Below are 18124 nucleotides of genomic sequence, written 5' to 3'. Positions count from 1 at the left end.
AAAGTTAGACAGGTTACTATGCAGGCTCCTTAGTATTGTGCCTATCAACAAGTCGAGAAAAGACAACTAAATAACACGTCTCCCGCATAGACTTTATATTTCAGGAAATGAATAGTCTTTTATTACTTATTTTACCATCTGGCCATTAACTAAATCTATCCATGTCAAGTCTCATTGATTATAGCAGAGAACATTGACATGATTTTACACAGCTATCTGCCATGGTCCAGATGAGATGTCTTTTGCCCCAGATCTGCTGCCTTTACTCATTCTCAACAAACAGGTCCTCGCCTCCCTTCACTGATTCCCTAATCCTTTGCTATTACTTTACCCTCCCTTTTAATAGTCTTTACTCTGAGTGCTTTCTTAGTCCACAGAATCTGCACTGTCCATGTGATTCGTCACTTCCTTGATGTTCCTTTACCCACTGATCCCTCACTTCCCCCCTCCTTTTTTCCTTCCATGTTTCCCCCACAGGGGATCGGAGCAGTCTGCAGGAGCAGGTCCCGATGGTTGTTGGTTCTGTGACAGCGGGGCTCATTTTTATAATTGCAGTGGTCGTTATTGTAATAGTTTGTTTCAGGTGAGTTGTGTACTGGGGTAGAAAGTTGGTTGGAGGAAAAACAAAAAAAATTGATTTTTTTTATAATAGTGTTTGAAGTTTTAGGCTGCATTCATATGTCAGATTTTCCTGTGCGTTCTATCTGTTGGTATCTGTTCTATCCAAGAAAGAAACACATTATAATCCATGGACATTTCCATTGCACCAGTGGCCAAAAAAACAAAAACCCCAAAACCGCGACATGGTTAAGATTGGTCCAGTATGAGGACCAAACTTGCCAATTCTAATAAAGGAGTCAACGTTTGTCGGTTGTTTGAATTTGGCCTTAAGTAAACTGGTGTCATGGATTACAATATTTTTCGGATTATAAGAAGCAGTTTGTTTTTTTTTTCTCCAAATTTGGGAGGAAAATGGAGGTGTGTCTTATAATCCAAGTGAGCTTACCAGGAGTGTCAGTGGAGTGGGGTCACAAAAGGCAGGGTCGCTGCTTCAGGAGGACAGCGGTGGCCGTAGTGTGGCGATGCTGCAGTGCCTGGGCGCTCATTAGATGTCGGCACCAGTGAGCGGAGCCAAATCACCGACGCCTAATGAGCGCCCAGGCACTGCAGCATCGCTCTACTCCTGCCACTGGCCTGAAGCAGTGACCCCACTACACATCTGCTGCCCCCGAGGTAAGCTACCGTTAAAACGGATTATAAGACGCACCACCATTTAATTTAAAAAAAAAAATGTTTTCTTCTTTTCCACCCCAAATTTTGGGGTGCATCTTATAATTTGCAAAATACAGTAAGTCTTGTTCACATGTTCATGTTTCTGGTCTGGATTCCTTTCATTCTTAAAGGAGTTGTCCACTTTCAGAAGAATGTACCCCGAACTCTCTGTAAAATATCTAAAAACAAGCCTAGAAGATACCCGCCCCTTCTTGGATGCAGCGCTGGCACTCTGACGTTGCTCCAGTCTCCATGTTTGGCTGCAGCAATGGCATTATGTTGACAAGCGCACATCACTGCTGTAGCCAATCTCTGAGCTCAGCTACTCATGCCGTCTACCTCGACCCAGCCTTTGATTGAGCTCAATGATTAGCTACACCATGATGAGTGGTTTTGACGTGACGTCTCTGCTGCAGCCAAAACAACACCAGAGCGACGGCGGGAGCCAGCACTGGACCCGTGCAGGATGAGTACCTGTTGTTTGTTTTAGGCATTTTACAATGTTTGGGATCCACTTTCCTGAAAGGATAGGATCACTCAGATGATTAGATGCATACAGGCAAAAATAAGCTCTTCTCAGCTAGCCAATGGGTGCATGATTTTGAAGTAAAATTGGCCACAGCAGTCAAGTGCAGTGTTGGCAGCCAGCCATTGATTTAGTCTCACCCGAAGATCTAATTGATCTGGTTTTTGAAAGTATAAAAAAAATACAGATGGAACTGCATGGATTACATATAGGAGCATGTAAACACGCTTTTAGGGCATAATGTTTGTCATTAGGGTAAATTAGTGGAAATAATTCTAACTTTTTTTTTTTTGTTTAGCAGAAAACAGAGGAATGACCCCGAATCTGAGTACACAGAGAAACTGCAGCAATATAGTGAGTATGGTTTAGAGTTGGCATGGATTACTGATGGTCTGCCATAGTTCTTCAGTAATGATCTTCTACTGTGAATTGCCCACGGCCATTCAGTTTTAATTTTCTTAGCTTGGATGTCTCGTTGTTTAAGATGAATTTTCTCTGGTGCCCTCTTATTAACCTGTGATTTTATATCATCTCCCTCCTGTTTGTGCCATTTATGAGCCTGGCTTTTTCTGACTGGTTACAACATCTGATGACCTTTCTTTTGGTAGTTACAGCTGACTTGCTTGTTCTGGGTGGCTGCACATTCTGCCTCTTCTCACTGTGCACTGCTTAGCAATTTGTAATTAATGTCCTGTGGTGTTCAGCACTAATTGGCGGTTGTTAACACTATTTCTTGTTAGCCGTGTTTCTCCATGCTTGTTGAAAATTTGAATCTGTTCTTTTATTTGTGCGGATGGTAAATTTATCAATGTCACTATATGAGGTTTTTCTTTGTACTGCTATAGTGCTTTCTATACAACATATACTTAAAATTGGCAAAAAACTGCATTTTATCACTGTTTTCTCCAATAACCCCCCACGACAGCATCAAAGAAGGAGTGTGTCACCCCACCCTAATAGGGACAGGAAACACAAAGAGGTCAAATAGCCCCTGCCTCATCCTCCCTCCAGTGTTTTTCCTGTCCCTATTGGGATGAAGAGGTCATCCAGGGTGCTCTCTGCCGGCGGCAGAGACCCAGCATACCTTTTAAGCTGGGCAGCTGGGACCGAGCAGTGTTCTCCTCCTCCCCTTATGCTGCTCCCGTCTCCTCTGGGACTTGGGACCCCCATCCCCACCGAGTCCGCGCCTGCGGGTAAGGTCCGGTGGGTGTCGGGCTGGAGGCCTCCTCGAGGTCTCCAGCCCAGCTCCTGCCCCCTCTCAGGCGGTCTCCGGCATTCTCCATAGCGGGAGAGACACGCGCCAGATCCCGGAAGTGGCGCGGACCGCTGGATAAACGTCACTTCCGGTCTGCATTCCACCCTGGAACGCAGTTACCTAAAAACGACCGTAAAGTGACGGGGGACGCCGAAACAGGGTCCCTTAGGCTACTTCCGGTCCGTTTAGGACAATCTGGCCTCTGAAAGGGATAATAAAAAAAAAAAAAAACCCGCAGGTGTTCCTGCTTCACCAATTGGACCAAGGGGGAGGAGCCTTCCCACCCCCCCTCCCCAGGTAATGAGGGAAAGCGCTGTGTTGAGTCGCCTATATAAGAGCCCTGGACAGAAGACATCTAAGGTAGGACCTAATCCGTTTTGTATATTTATACACTGGGTGGTCAGTAATCTATCTTCTCCATGTCTGCGGAGCCCAGCGTGATTCCAGCCCCAGTAAGTCTGGCACTGGGGGTCCTTTCCTAGGTGTAGGTTAGAATTGATACATTAATTACCCTTCTCCCTCTTTTTTAGGGGGACAAGGATCCTGCCCCAGGAAATAAGTCTAGCCGGAAGTGTGCTATATGCGCAAAAAAAAAAAACCTATCTTCTTCAAACAAGAAATATTTATGCAAGAAATGTACGGAGAAGATTATTAGGGAAGAGCAGCCATCCCTCATAGATGAAATCAAAGGTATAGTCCATCAGGAAGTTCAATCTTCATTGGTCTCCTTTTCCCGATCGACTTCTGACTGTCCTCCAAAGGCGAAGAAGAGGAAGATTTCCCTGGAAGAAAGAAGAGACTCGGACTCCCAGGACGAAATATCCCTTCCAGAAGACCTCATAGAGGAAGGTGAACTCAGCCCAGCAGAGGCAGGTCCGGAAAATAAGAAATATTATTTCTCAACGGAATTTATGGAAGACCTCATAGCTGTAAGAAGAACGATGGAGGTGGAAGAAGAGAAGCCCACTAGATCAATCCAGGAAGATGTTCGGTGGTCTCCGTTCAAAGAAAAAGATGGTGTTCCCGATACATAAAAACATCCAGGACTTAATCCTGGACGAATGGGAAAATCCTGAAAGACGACTGAATACACCAGCAGAATTGAAAGACAGATTTCCGGTAGATGAAGAAACCTCAAAATGTTGGACCGAGATACCTAAGGTCGATATTCAAGTAGCAAGAGTCGCTAAAAAAACAATATTACCATTCGAGGATTTGTCGCAACTGAAGGATCCTCTGGATCGCAAGATGGACAGCCTTCTCAGGAAATCCTGGGAGACATCAGCAGCCCTTCTGAACACTAATGTAGTCTCCACGTGTGTTGCACAATCCATGTCGAGATGGCTCATCCAACTTGAAGCATCTGGCTATAGGCACATCCAGATACAAGCTTCCCTACCCTTGCTGCAGAAGGCCACTGACTTTCTGGCAGATGCTTAAGCGGAATCTGTGAGAGTAACCGCCAGAGCAGCAGTCCTATCGAACTCCACAAGGCGGGCACTATGGCTGAAATCGTGGAACGGTGATGTGGCCTCCAAAATAAAACTCTGTTCCATTCCCTTCAGGAAGGAATATATGTTTGGCCAGGCCCTTGACGACCTCCTGGAGAAGGCGGCTGATAAAAATAAGTCCTTGCCAGAACCCAGACACTACAAGAAGACCCCCTTTTGCCCCCTGCGGGAGCAGAATCCCCAGTACAAGGGGAAGGGAAGTCTGGTCGGTGGAGCTACCCCAAAGGAGGGAAAGATAGGAATATTTTTTTCCCAAAAGGACAGCGACAACAGAAGCGGTGACACCAGAGCAGTGGGGGGACGAATCCATGAAATACCTTCCCCAATGGCAAAAGATATGCTCAAGTCAATGGGTCTTGAAATTAATTCAAGAAGGGGTGAAGATCGCATTCTCCTCATATCCTCCAAGAAAAGTAAGGATAACTGTTCTAACCTCCCCGAGATTAAAAAACGCACTGATGTCCGGCCTAAGAGACCTACTATCCTTGGGGGCTATTTCACCAGTCCCAAAAACAGAAAGACACACAGGCCACTATTCACGCCTGTTTATGATAAGAAAACCAAACGGCAGTTACAGAATAATAATAAATCTGAAACCCTTAAACCAATACATCATCTACCGAAGATTCAAAATGGAGTCCATCAGATCAGCTGTTCCCTTGATAGGATAAGGATATGTGATGGCAACCATCGACTTACAGGACGCATACTATCACGTCCCTATACATCCAACATACCAGAAATTTCGAAGGTTTGCGGTGGTTCAAGAGGATCAAACGTTACATTTTCAATTCAACGTATTGCCGTTCGGGATATCCTCAGCACCAAGAATATTTACCAAAATTATGTCAGAGGTAGTGGCTTTTATCAGAAAGGAGAAAATGAATCATTCCCTACCTCGACGACTTCTTACTAGTGGGTCCCTCGGTGGCATCACTCCGGGAAGATCTGCAAAGAACAATCCAGATCCTGACCACTCTAGGGTGGGTGATAAATCATCAAAAGTCAGACCTGGTCCCTGCCATAGAAAAAACTTTCCTGGGTGTTCTTCTAGACTCTGCCAGACAAACCTCTTTCCTACCAAAGGACAGACAGATACTTTTGAGATCCAAAATATCGAATCTGAAGACCCTGAACAGGCTGTCCCTAAGATTTGCCATGTCAGCCCTTGGCTCCATGACAGCCTGCATTCAATCCGTAGCCTGGGCTCAGGCTCACACCAGGGTATTACAAACCCATATTCTAGCACAGTGGGATGGATCCCCAGACTCCCTAAACAGGAAGATCATGATCCCTCATTGTGTGAAGACATCCCTGTCATGGTGGCTCAGCCCAAGAAACCTAAGAACAGGGGTTCCATGGTCTCAGTTCCCTCTGATAACAGTCACGGTAGACGCCAGCTAGACGGGATGGGGAGCCATCGTTGCTCAAACCCCCTTCCAAGGGGTCTGGACAGAAGAGACCAGCAGAAGATCCTCCAACTTCCGCGAGTTAAAGGCAGTGGAGGAGGCACTCAAAATATCGGCTTCAATCATTACGGGCAAACACGTAAAAGTCTATTGAGACAACATGACTACCGTAGCTCACCTGTCCCATCAAGGGAGTACAAGGTACGAGAATCTAAAAAGTATCTCAGCAAGAATATTCTTCTGGGCAGAAGGACATCTTCGTTCCTTATCAGGTCTGCACATAAAAGGCTCAGACAACATCCAGGCCGATTTTCTGAGCAGAAGGAAAATCCATCCGGGGGAATGGGAGCTGGACTCAGACCTTTTCCACATTCTGACCAGACAATGGGGTTCTCCGGAGGTGGACCTCTTTGCAAGACGCCAGAACACCAAGGCAGAAAAATACTTTTCCCTAGATCCAGACGACGTATGCCTGGGGATAGATGCATTGGCTCACCCGTGGCGTTTCCATCTAGCTTACTCTTTTCCCCCAATTCCATTGCTACCCAGGACCTTACAGAAAGTAAGGACCGAGGAGGTGAAGATCATCTTGATAGCCCCACTTTGGCCCAAAAGGAGCTGGTTCTCTGCACTAAATAGTCTAAGCATAGAAGGACCCCTCATTCTGCCAGCAGTCAAAAACCTTCTCCATCAGGGTCCAATACTCCATCCAGATCCAGAGAACCTCCATCTAGCAGCCTGGCTTCTGAGTTCACAATCCTGAAAGCCAAGGGACTCTCAGACCTAGTAATTCATACCCTACAAAGATGTAGGAAACAAATCACAAACTCCATATACAGCCAGAAATGGAAGACCTTCCTAACATGGTAAAAACCGAATATACCAGATCTTCGGCATCCTGACATGACCCAGATCTTGGATTTTCTACAAGAGTGGCTGGAGAAGGGCCTTTAGACCCAGCACCCTCAAGGTACAGATCGCGGCGCTGAGTACCTATTTTGACCACAGCCTAGCCGAACATCGTCCTTAAAGGTCTGACACTACCGCCGTTTGAACCTTTGGCCTCAATAGAGCTGGATAAATTAGCCTGGAAAACAACTTTTTTAGTAGCGATTACCACTGCCAGGAGAGTGGGAGGAATCCAGGCCTGCTCTGTGAATGACCCATATTTGAGAATCATGGATGATAGGATTATTCTACAATTGGACCCATCTTTCTTGCCAAAGGTGGTCTCAGACTTTCATAGATCACAGGAGAGAATTCTGATTTCTGTCAGGACCTAAAAAATAAAAGGGAAGAAGAATTCCATACTTTGGACGTGAGGCAGGTTGTTCTTCACTACCTCCAAAAGACAGAGGCCTGGAGGAAAGATCAGAACCTCTTTATTCAGCCATCTGGTCAGAACAGAGGAAAGAAAGTCTCAAAGGTTACCATCGCTACTTGGATCAAGAAAGCAATTGTGGAATCATATCAGATCCAAAATCTCTCACCACCAGAAAAACTGAAAGCACACTCTACTAGAGCCATGTCTGTCTCTTGGGCAGAAAAGGCTAGCGCTTCCCTCGAGCAGATATGTAGAGCAGCTACATGGTCCTCGGTCCATACCTTCACCAAGCATTACAAACTTAATTTAATGTCCATTAAAGACTTGGCCTTTGGGCGGAAAGTGCTTCAGGCCATTTTCCCTCCCTAGACATGAGTCTTTGATACTCCTCCTTTGGTGCTCTCGTGGGGGGTTATTGGAGAAAATTAGAATTAGACTTACCGGTAATTTGGTTTCTAATAACCCTCCACGACAGCACTGGTAATTTCCTCCCAGGCTTGGTTAGCCAAAAAATCCTCTAATTTGAACAAGAATAAATATAATTTGAAGTATCCATACTTGTGTGGTCCTTTATAAAACACTGGAGGGAGGGGCTATTTGACCTCATTGTGTTTCCTGTCCCTATTAGGGTGGGGTGACATCCTCCTTCTTTGGTGCTGTCGTGGAGGGTTATTCGAAACCGAATTACCGGTAAGTCTGATTCTATTTTCTTTGCCCCTTGTGGATTTGATCTACTTACGGGCACCATTTTTGTGAAAACTGCTATTACAAGAAAATATATAACGGCCATTATATTACATGCACATTACCAAATTTAGGTGTTCGAGCAATAGTCAGATTTACTAGTATATGGCCATATTATGTGTTAGAAGGAAATCCCTTTTTTTCTCTGTAAAAAGTGTCTCCTGTCATATGGCCACCAACTGGATGCATACTTGTCAGTTTTGACTTTCTTAATGACCACAATTTGCCATTTGTTGCGGCTGCGTCGTATGCCATTGTATTTACATTTGTCATGCAGCTGAGGACAATTTGTTATCGTCTGTCGACAATGTCAGTGAAATTTAGAAAACTTCTCCTAGTGTACTTAAGTAGACGTAAAGACTGATGTATGGCACTTAAGTAGGAGAATAAACTGATGCATTGTAGCTTTTTTTATTGGGCTATTTATATGTTAAGGTTTGTGGTCCATTATATAGTGTTTACATTCTGTGTGTGCCAATCTCAAGTGATAGCCCACCCCTCATTACAATAATTAGAAGTTGTGAATGGCTTGTGGCTCCCACAGTTGCTGAATTGGTAATTTGGTATTCACAAAATGGCATAATTTCTTCTGATCTATTGTCAGTACCTACTACCCCTCCCCTTGAATGGTTATATCCCTCCCTTTCCTCTAAGTGTCTCATCTCTTGTATAAGGTCTTTTCTTCTTAGGGGTTGTAAATTTAGCTTTCATCCCGCCTGTTATTTATAGGTTACCAGTGATGTTGCTTGTTTTCTTATCCTTCTTTGTGCTCAACATGAAGCCCCAATTAACTATGCCTGCAACTTTAGTGATGGTGAATTTGACTTTTGTAATTTCTACATAACTTAAGGGGGTTTTCCCACAAAGAAAGTTAATTTTATTCAACACTTTAATCAATAGATCTTTGAATAATAAGTTCCACAATAGGATGTGTTTAAAAATAAAATGTTTCTGTGCCGAGATAATCTTATACATGTGCCCCTGCTGTGTGCTGTGTAATGGCTGTGTCTGACCGTGCAGGAACATGGTCTGATCATACCACAGCTCCTGGGCAGGGGAGGAAGCAAAAGAGAGTATACAGACATTACAGCATGGGATCACAACTGATTCTTTGAAGTAAAAAAGGCTTTGCCTCACAAAAAGCATCAGCTGTGATCCTGTGCTGTAATGTCTGTATACTCTTCATTTTTTTTTTTTTTTTCTTCCCCTCCCCAGGAGATGTAGCATGATCAAACCATGTTCCTGTAGGGTGAGACACAGCCTCACACACATTACCTGGCAGGGGCACATTTATCTCCGCACATGAACATATATATTTTTTTTTTACACATCAAATAGTGGAACTTATTTTTATTCCAAGATCTATTAATTAAAATGTACTTTGTTCACGGGACAACCCCTTTAACATAATAGGAATTATTAAATATCTATCTTTTTAGCGAGGGTATTAAAGTTGCTGTACCAATAGATATTACATGACCGGTGCCTAATGCAACCTACTGACACCATACTATGGCAAGTTAAATGGTTGTCTATTTCCCTAACTATAGACTGAGCCCTGTTTGGGAACGGTTGAGTGACAGCTGCAGAGTCCACAAGATTGCATACAATCTAATGTATTCCATTGCATGGCAGCAGTTCCAAGTCAGTTTGGGATGCCACACAAAGGGCCAGATTCATTGATGTGTTTAAGCCAGAGTTCTGGTGTAAAATACCCTGAAATGTTGGAAATATTTAGCACCTTTTTTGTCCTGGGCAGCTTCCCCCAAACTTGACAGAACGTGGCGAAGCTCCAGCTCCTCTCTGGCAAATTCATCAAAATTTATGCCACCTTAGTGATGTCAATTATGCCAGAAATGTACTCCAGTCCTTGACTAGAGTAACTTTTCTGGTAGAGGCGCATGGCAGTTGTAAAATGCGCCTAATCCTCTTAACAAATTGGGTGCATCTTACTCGAGCGGTTCCATCTTTAAGACTGCGTAGAGAATGCCAATCTTAATTAATCAAGCTCATAGTCTCTTTATAGCCCTATACTTAGTCCTTGTTTGTTAATGTAGGTGGGAAAACCATGTTAAACTTGTATGACATGCTTTTATTTTCTTCTTGGGCCTGGCTCTTTATATCAGTTTATTGCATGGGTGTAGTCACAATATTGATTACCCTATTTCAGTATTATGTAACACAGATTATAGTCTATACTTATCTGGCTCATTCTTCATATCTTACACAATGTCTTTAGAATAACTCAATAGACTTTCTTGAGTTTGTCTTTTTGTATGAGTGACTTTGTAGATCTCATTGCCAAACATCTCGGTTGATCGAGGTACTTGATACTTCTTGTTCTCACAGTGGTTCCTGGCATGAAGCTTTATATTGATCCATCCACTTATGAGGATCCTAATGAAGCCGTGCGAGACTTTGCTAAAGAAATTGACATTTCGTGTGTGAAGATTGAAGAAGTGATTGGCGCAGGTTTGTCTTATAAACACATTCAATTTATCTGTTAAGTCAGATGGTTCCCATTTTTCACTCAATGAACCAATTGGGGATTTCGAAGTGTATAGTGCAGATATTAGGTTATCATGAATATATTAAGTGGAATGTGATCTGTACAGCAAAGAAAAGAATGGGTAGATTGATCTCTTGTCTTCTGCACTAGGCGAGTTTGGAGAGGTTTGCCGTGGAAGACTGAAACAGGCAGGACGCAGAGAACAGCTGGTGGCAATCAAGACCCTAAAAGCAGGTTATACGGAGCAACAAAGACGTGACTTTTTGGGTGAAGCAGGTATTATGGGACAATTTGATCATCCAAATATCATACGTTTGGAAGGCGTTGTGACCAGAAGTCGGCCGGTCATGATTCTTACAGAGTTTATGGAGAATGGGGCACTTGACTCTTTCCTGAGGGTAAGTTTTGGTAATTCATAAGGATCAGATGTTTACTAGTTAGACTTGATGGTGCACTCTAATAATTGGGTTCTTCCTAGTCAAAATTGGTTCTATTTTATCAGTGTGATTAAAAACGCCAAGTTTTTGTTTTTTTATGTCCTGCGTTTGTCATAGCATGTCTGAATTCAATTTGGTAAACTTTGGGCAGGTTTTAATCTGCCCATTTAGTCTGCGAGTTCAGTGACATCTCCTGGAATCATTTAAGCAAACAATGATCTAACTTCCAGTCTGCTGCCTTAAATGCCAATCTGACGTACATATTTCTTTTGTTTGTACGTTCGTTCTTAAAGTAAAAGTAAACAAGGAAATATATTAAGTAATAATCACACAGCATTAATGTCCCTACCACAGAAATACCAACACCTACATAGTGAGGTTCATTATCCAGTGAAGACATGTGTAAGCAAGCGCTTATTAGATGGTTGGCAGTATGGCCTCCTACTTTCATCTGCACTTTTGATATGCTTTCATGTGTGCAGCAGGATGGATACCTGTCCTGTTGGATGCATTAAATAACATAAACGTGTACACTCTGCAGGATGCCATGCAAAGCATGCAGAAAAATACTAAGTCCAACATAATATATGTGAAGTTCGCCCAGAGTTATGTGCTGATTTTTAGATCATACACTATTCACAAACAAGCTGGGAAACGACACTTGATTTAAGAGACCACATAATCCCTGGATCTAAGCTCCTAATTCCTCCAAACAATGAATTGTTACTCATCTATGCATCACTTATTTGACTCTTGACTACATGTCATGCCTTCACTGTTCTCTATCTTTCATACATTTTCTATGTAGATTGCATTTTTTAGGACACTTGTCTGGAAGAAATAGCTTTTAAGCTGACCATACTAATCACATAGTTGTCGGCTGAACAATGCTTCGGCTGATCATCTCGGACATCTCGGCCAACTTTCCCATACACTTGGGAGCTTGTTTGGCCGAGCGCTCCTGTGTTTTCTATGTGAAAGCCGTCCACTAACATGTTGACCGGTGGCTTCTCTCCGGGAGCAATCTGAAATCAGACATGCCCGATCGACGACTCCCTTGGCCATCAGTCCACCGGTGCCCCCGTACACGTTAGACCTTTGGCCGAACGTGTTATCGCTCTGTTTGGCTGACATTAGTCGGTTTATGGCACCTTTCGTGCTAGAAACCTTTTCTTTATCTTTGTACGGGTGTATCTTTTTACTATTTTATGTTAGAAATAAAAGTTGCCGCAGCAGCTGGTAATTCCCATTTGAAGTCCTTGCCTTTATTTGCAATGAGCCTGAAAGGAAACTATTGTTTAAAAGAAAAAAAAAATACTTCCTTTCATTCAAATCTTTATCTTAGGCTGATAAGTTTCTGAATAGTTACATTTATGAACAGTATCTGTGGAGCATTTACTTTACTATTAGCCATGTTTAATGTGCAGTTTTTATATTGGGTGTTATTCAACTTTTTTTTTTTTTTTTTTTTTTTTTTAATTCTCATCAGATGAATGATGGACAATTCACGGTAATTCAGCTAGTGGGAATACTACGTGGTATCGCATCAGGCATGAAATATTTATCAGAAATGAATTATGTTCATCGTGATCTTGCTGCTCGTAACATCTTGGTGAACAGCAACCTTGTCTGTAAGGTCTCTGACTTTGGTCTCTCAAGATTCCTGGAGAATAGCCGATCTGACCCAACTTACACCAGTTCTTTGGTAAGTGATTTCCAACAATTACATGCTGCAGTCCTCATAGGTTTTTAGAAATCGGATTGCCACCGGCAGACATTGAAGACGAGCCTAATCAATATGCCGTCACTAATACTTGTGGGCAAACTCCTTTCATAAATGTTCATTCTTAAGTTAAAAACTGCATTTGTGTGTGTGTTTTAGTGATTGAGAAATGCAGTGTATCATGCAATTTCCATCCTAATATTTCTTACAGCTTATGTGTACAGTTTTGCCATGACCGAATACAGATGCATTTTTATGAATCTTCTTAATGGAGACCCCATAGAAGTCCTTTTGTGCAATATGATTACGCTTCTCTTAACTGCATAATGTGAGACCTTTAAATCCGCAGCCTTTTACTAAATCCTTAGTTTGTATGTCTTACAGTAGTAGTGATTAAACAAATTCCACTACTATAAGTTTCGCAGATTCCACAATTGGTGCATGGAAAGAACTGCACTTGAAATCTTGGTTAACGGAAGCCCTAGAATTGCTGCTAGCTTTTGTACAGAACTTGACATACTGACAAGGTTCTCTTTTGTGGTCATCCAAGTCAGTGAAAATTATATAACTGGGTTTATGTTTGGTTTATCTACTTAGGGAGGAAAAATACCTATTCGGTGGACTGCTCCAGAAGCAATCTCTTATCGAAAGTTCACATCTGCAAGTGATGTGTGGAGTTATGGCATTGTCATGTGGGAAGTCATGTCATATGGAGAGCGACCATACTGGGACATGTCAAATCAAGATGTAAGTATAGTGGAGCAGAAGTGGAAGAAAATTGAAGATTTGGATTTGTTGATGAATTAACAAAGACTTTCCTGTTTTTATAGGTAATAAATGCTGTGGAACAGGATTATCGTCTACCACCTCCAATGGATTGTCCATCTGCTCTACATCAGCTCATGCTTGACTGCTGGCTCCGTGATCGTAATTTGAGGCCTAAATTTTCACAGATAGTCAGTTCTTTGGACAAGTTAATACGCAATGCAGCCAGTCTGAAAGTGACGAGTCCAGCACAAGCAAGGTTAATGTCCATGTTGTATTGATGGTGAAGCTGTGATATACAGTTTGGTTATTTCTCTTTTTTTCTTTAAACTTTGTCTTCTAGATTCTTTTTTATTTTGTTTTCTTGTATTTCTCATTCTTGCATTATTCTCTTTACATTAGTGTGTCCCAGCAGCTACTAGACCGTACAGTTCCAGATTATACAACATTTCCCACTGTGGGTGATTGGTTGGAGGCAATCAAGATGGGCCAGTATCAGGAGAACTTTGTGAGTGCTGGATTCACCTCTTTCCATTTGGTGGCTCAGATGACAGCCGAGTAAGTAATTAAACTGGGATTATGGGGATTTTAGAAATAGAATTAAATATGCTGTCCGATCACAAGACATTGATGACCGATCCATGGAATATGGATCAATATCCGCTTGGTGGGGTTCAAAGCTTAGTACCCTTACCAATCGGCTCATATTTGCTCTTGTGCCCTCCAGATGCAAATACTAGGTATGTCTGATCAAAGTGCAGCCCCATTCAATTTGTAGCGGCCACTGCTGGATACTCTTTAATAGAAGCTGTGGTACAGTACCCAATAGTGGCCCCTACACATCTGACTGGTTCTGGAGCAAATAACAGCTGATTGAGTATACCACCAAACAATCTGATATTGATGACCTTTCCAAAAGATAGGTCATCAGTATATTGTGGACGGACAACCCCTATAATGGGTTTGGGCTCAGAAAATAAAATGGTTATTAATTTGTGAAATTCTCCTAATTTTTTGAATTTCTGTTTTCAGGGATTTGCTCCGTATCGGGGTGACATTAGCTGGTCATCAAAAGAAGCTTCTCAACAGTGTCCAAGACATGAGGCTGCAGATGAGCCAAACTCTTCCCGTCCAGGTGTGAGATGAATACACTAAGACAAAGCTCTTCATATTGAAGAAATTATATGGACTTGATAGGGCTCTACGGAAGCTCAAGGGTGCACAAGAGAGATCATGGATAGTGGTGGGGTTTTGAGTGGAATCAGTTCCTTTTGCACAAAACTCTCAGCCCTCTTCTTACAGATAATTTACACTTCATTGTGATCTGCTGCTGTATGTCGGACAGATTGTGTTGTAGTTAATGCTTACAACATGAATACATTTGTGTGAACGGTTATGTATGAATGTGAAGTGTGAATGAGAATAGATGTAGTACGTGGTATATGTATGATTGTTAGCAGTCTAATGGTAAGCAGAGGGTCATCTAAGAGTACAAGAAAGGCAATATATTTTAGTGTCTTCCACTTGCATCAAAACCTCTTGGACCGTGATAAAGGTGCAGGGTTGCAGAGCTAGCTATTTGTTTTATTCTGTATGTATCTATGACAGATAATCCCCAAGTCTCCCACTCTTTAGTTTGCCGCATGAAAAAGTATACAGTTGTGCACATCTACATAAGTGAGGGTGTACGGAAACGTTTGTGTGGGCTCCTGTTTTGATGGATAACCTGTCCAATCAGTTATTACTCTTTTTTTTAATTACCTGATACACTCCCTGGTACCATTTTTTTCTGGAAAGAAACGCCTGCCTATGCCTCGTATAGGAAGTAGTACCGTACAGCTCACTCACTTCTATTTTATGCCATGTTATCCTGCTTATTAACACCCCTTCTTTCTCTGGCATTTCCCATTGCCTTCACAGCCCCATGCCTTCCCATAGCCCTCAGTTTTTCTTGTTATTTTTCAGCCACTGCTTACTGTTCTGTAACCTAGGGTATTCATTTCTTTGTTTCTACCCCTTCCTGCAACCATATTATGCTCTTTATTTTGTGAGTATACTCACATTTTCAGTGATATGGGGATATGTTCAGAATGGAAAATGTCATCATTACTACATTTTATAATTTTTTTTAAGAAACTTTTTTTCAATTAAATTATTTAAGAAAAATACATTGTGTTTCATTTCCACAAACTGTGAGAAACGGGCTACATCAGAAGACGGATGTCTTTGGTAAGTATTTGTATTGTCAAGCGGTTTCCTATGGATAACTTGCCCTTATCTCTGTTTGCCAAGGTTAAAAACTGAGATGATGAACATAAGTTATTCTGCACAACGTGTTCTGTTGATAAGGTGAAACGATGACATCTCAACTACATTGTGTGACCACTGCAGCCAAACACTAGGCTCGGTGGTGATGCTAATGTAGATGAGACAAGAGCCCTGAACCTAGTTATTGGCTGCAGAGGTGACGTGCTATAGTCTTAATGTTATTGCTTCATTCTGTCAAAGAAGAAGGGGAGGAATCAATGGGGCATATCTGAATGATTTAGGATGGTTTCACAGGTCCATGAAACACAGATATTTCACACATCGGAAAGCAGACACCTTCACCCTCCTGAACTTGCTATCAACTGTGATAAAGCGGTTCAGGTCCCTCCCCATTATACAGAGGGGAGAAGGTGTGGGCAGCAGAGAGAAAAATATCCTGCAGAGCTCTGTAACAATTTGTACATCAGATAAAAAAAGCTGATTTAGATACAGACAGCTGAGCTCTGCTGAATAATGTCCTCCATTTTGCTGCAGATTGTCTCTGTGAGCTAAAAAGTGAATGATAAGCAGGCATTCCCCTCTGTTCTGTACTGTCTACGGGAGTAATCACTGCAGATCGTCTCCTCCCACCAGCAAACAGTGGATTGCAAATTACAGATAGAGCATGCAAAGTGGAAAACTGGTGAGAATGCAGGATATACGTCTCATAATGGCCAGAAATTGTTATTCATGTACACACACAGGAAACCTTATACTGAAAGCAGTGTTACTCTTTACCCTCATTTTGTGATTTTTAACCCACTTTAAAAGGGTATTCTTAAGTTTGGAAGTTATATTCTATCCTTAATGAGATGGTCAAGCGCTGTTCTTGGATGGATGGAGTGGCAGTGCTCATGAACAACCACTGCTCCGTTAGAGCCCATGTTCCCAGGGCCAGTAGGAGTGCCAGCCATCAAACCCACAGCGGTCGAGACTATATCGCCTATCTTTGAAACTTGAGAATAACCCTTTAATATTCTAACACATTTAGGCTAAAATTTCTGTTTGAACCATTTTATCTGTCTCTAAGAAGAGGAGATAAAAGATAAGGAAGAGAGAATGAGTGCAGGATAGATGTTGTGCAGTTATGAGCTAATAAACACTGGAAGTCCCTGGATATACAGAGTTTACCTCCAGCCTATATTACTGAGAAAGACGCTTCCACTAGAGAAGGAGATCTGAAACTTGGATAAAGCTGCAAACTGCATATCATGGGGGCTGAAAATGAATGAAGGAATGATGACTGCAGACTTAAAATTAGTGCAGTTTTATTATTTTTCTGTGAAGCATAACCTTTAACTATACTTCTTCTAAAGGTGGCATACACATTTGATATAGATCTGCTATTTGATCGTTATACAGGGCAGCCATGCACATTTTAGTCTGTGGCGCTCGTTACGGTAGTTCAAACTGACCATTAATATTTAGTGTCGTTGGGAAAATTATTGTAGATTAATTTCAAGAATCTGAAACTTTGGGGCACCAAGGTAAAGTTATTCTGCAGTAGAAATAATTGAGATGAAGATGCAGCTACAGCAAATAACACAATGGCAATGTATGTGGAATTTGACTGAATCAGTATCTATAACCTGGGTGAAGGTGGCGAACACTTTGTGCTGAACCAACTTTATTACAACTTATCTGATTACTTGGAAAGAGTGACATCATTAAAACACTTCATTTCTAATATTCTTAAGACAACTATTCCAAGTAAATTTGATAGGCTGTGTTGTCATGAATATTGGATTTGCTTAGAAAATGTCTCCCTTCATAGTGTCCGAGACAGGTGCTTTGTAACGTAGACACATTCTCTGCTATCACTTTCTACTTATAACTAGAAGCCTTCAGCAGCTCTGACAGATTTCACTGCTCACTGTGTGAGGTCAGAAAAGGTTGAGTTTAATGCATACAGTACATTCACTCAAATCTGGATGAAATTCAATGAACAAGACAAGTGGATTCTGGATTTTGCTCACTGGAAACATGCATCCTTTATAAAAACGCTGTTATATTCAATTATTCTTGTCAAGAGAAGGTTTGAAACTTGCATGGTTGACATGTTTGTCTAAAAAAGGTGAATGTTTCTTGGTTCCGCAGCCAAAAAGGTAAAGCAGTCTGGTGACTGTAGGACTAAAGCTGGGAGACTGGCCAAAATGCTAAGATGTTAAATGGAGAGTAGGCAAGCGGGACGATAAACAGAATGGTAGGGTCTTGCACACGATCTATGAAAAATATATACGGTATGAGCCTCTCCCAACCCCATCCTGCCTTCTGCTTTACTGAACGTAGTTCACTTTGATTTAGTAACTAAGCAAAATTACTTTTGCATAGAAAATGCACTG

General features: G+C 42.0%; 1 protein-coding gene across 2 annotated transcripts in view; it reads left to right on the top strand.

The window, feature by feature from the left end:
* The window catches only part of EPHB3 (EPH receptor B3), a 51830-nt gene extending 36189 nt beyond the window's left edge, over window positions 1-15641 (top strand). Inside the window, exons 8-16 of one of the 2 annotated variants that reach the window (XM_073675356.1) lie at window positions 478-583; window positions 2100-2152; window positions 10391-10513; window positions 10701-10948; window positions 12477-12692; window positions 13308-13457; window positions 13541-13734; window positions 13878-14033; window positions 14508-15641. In XM_073675356.1, coding sequence (XP_073531457.1) covers window positions 478-583; window positions 2100-2152; window positions 10391-10513; window positions 10701-10948; window positions 12477-12692; window positions 13308-13457; window positions 13541-13734; window positions 13878-14033; window positions 14508-14616 — 1355 coding nt within the window. In that variant the 3' untranslated portion in view covers window positions 14617-15641. Of the gene's footprint in view, window positions 1-477; window positions 584-2096; window positions 2153-10390; window positions 10514-10700; window positions 10949-12476; window positions 12693-13307; window positions 13458-13540; window positions 13735-13877; window positions 14034-14507 lie in introns of both variants that reach the window. The other variant, XM_073675355.1, reaches the window with a different exon arrangement.
* The last annotated feature ends 2483 nt before the right edge of the window (window positions 15642-18124 follow it).

This window comes from Phyllobates terribilis, unplaced genomic scaffold (assembly GCF_046119375.1).
Source record: "Phyllobates terribilis strain yellow unplaced genomic scaffold, ASM4611937v1 Scaffold_3__8_contigs__length_932513732, whole genome shotgun sequence".
Classification (NCBI taxonomy): Eukaryota; Metazoa; Chordata; class Amphibia; order Anura; family Dendrobatidae; genus Phyllobates; species Phyllobates terribilis.
The sequence above is the reverse complement of the archived record's forward strand: the minus strand, read 5'-3'. Positions and strand labels throughout refer to the sequence as shown.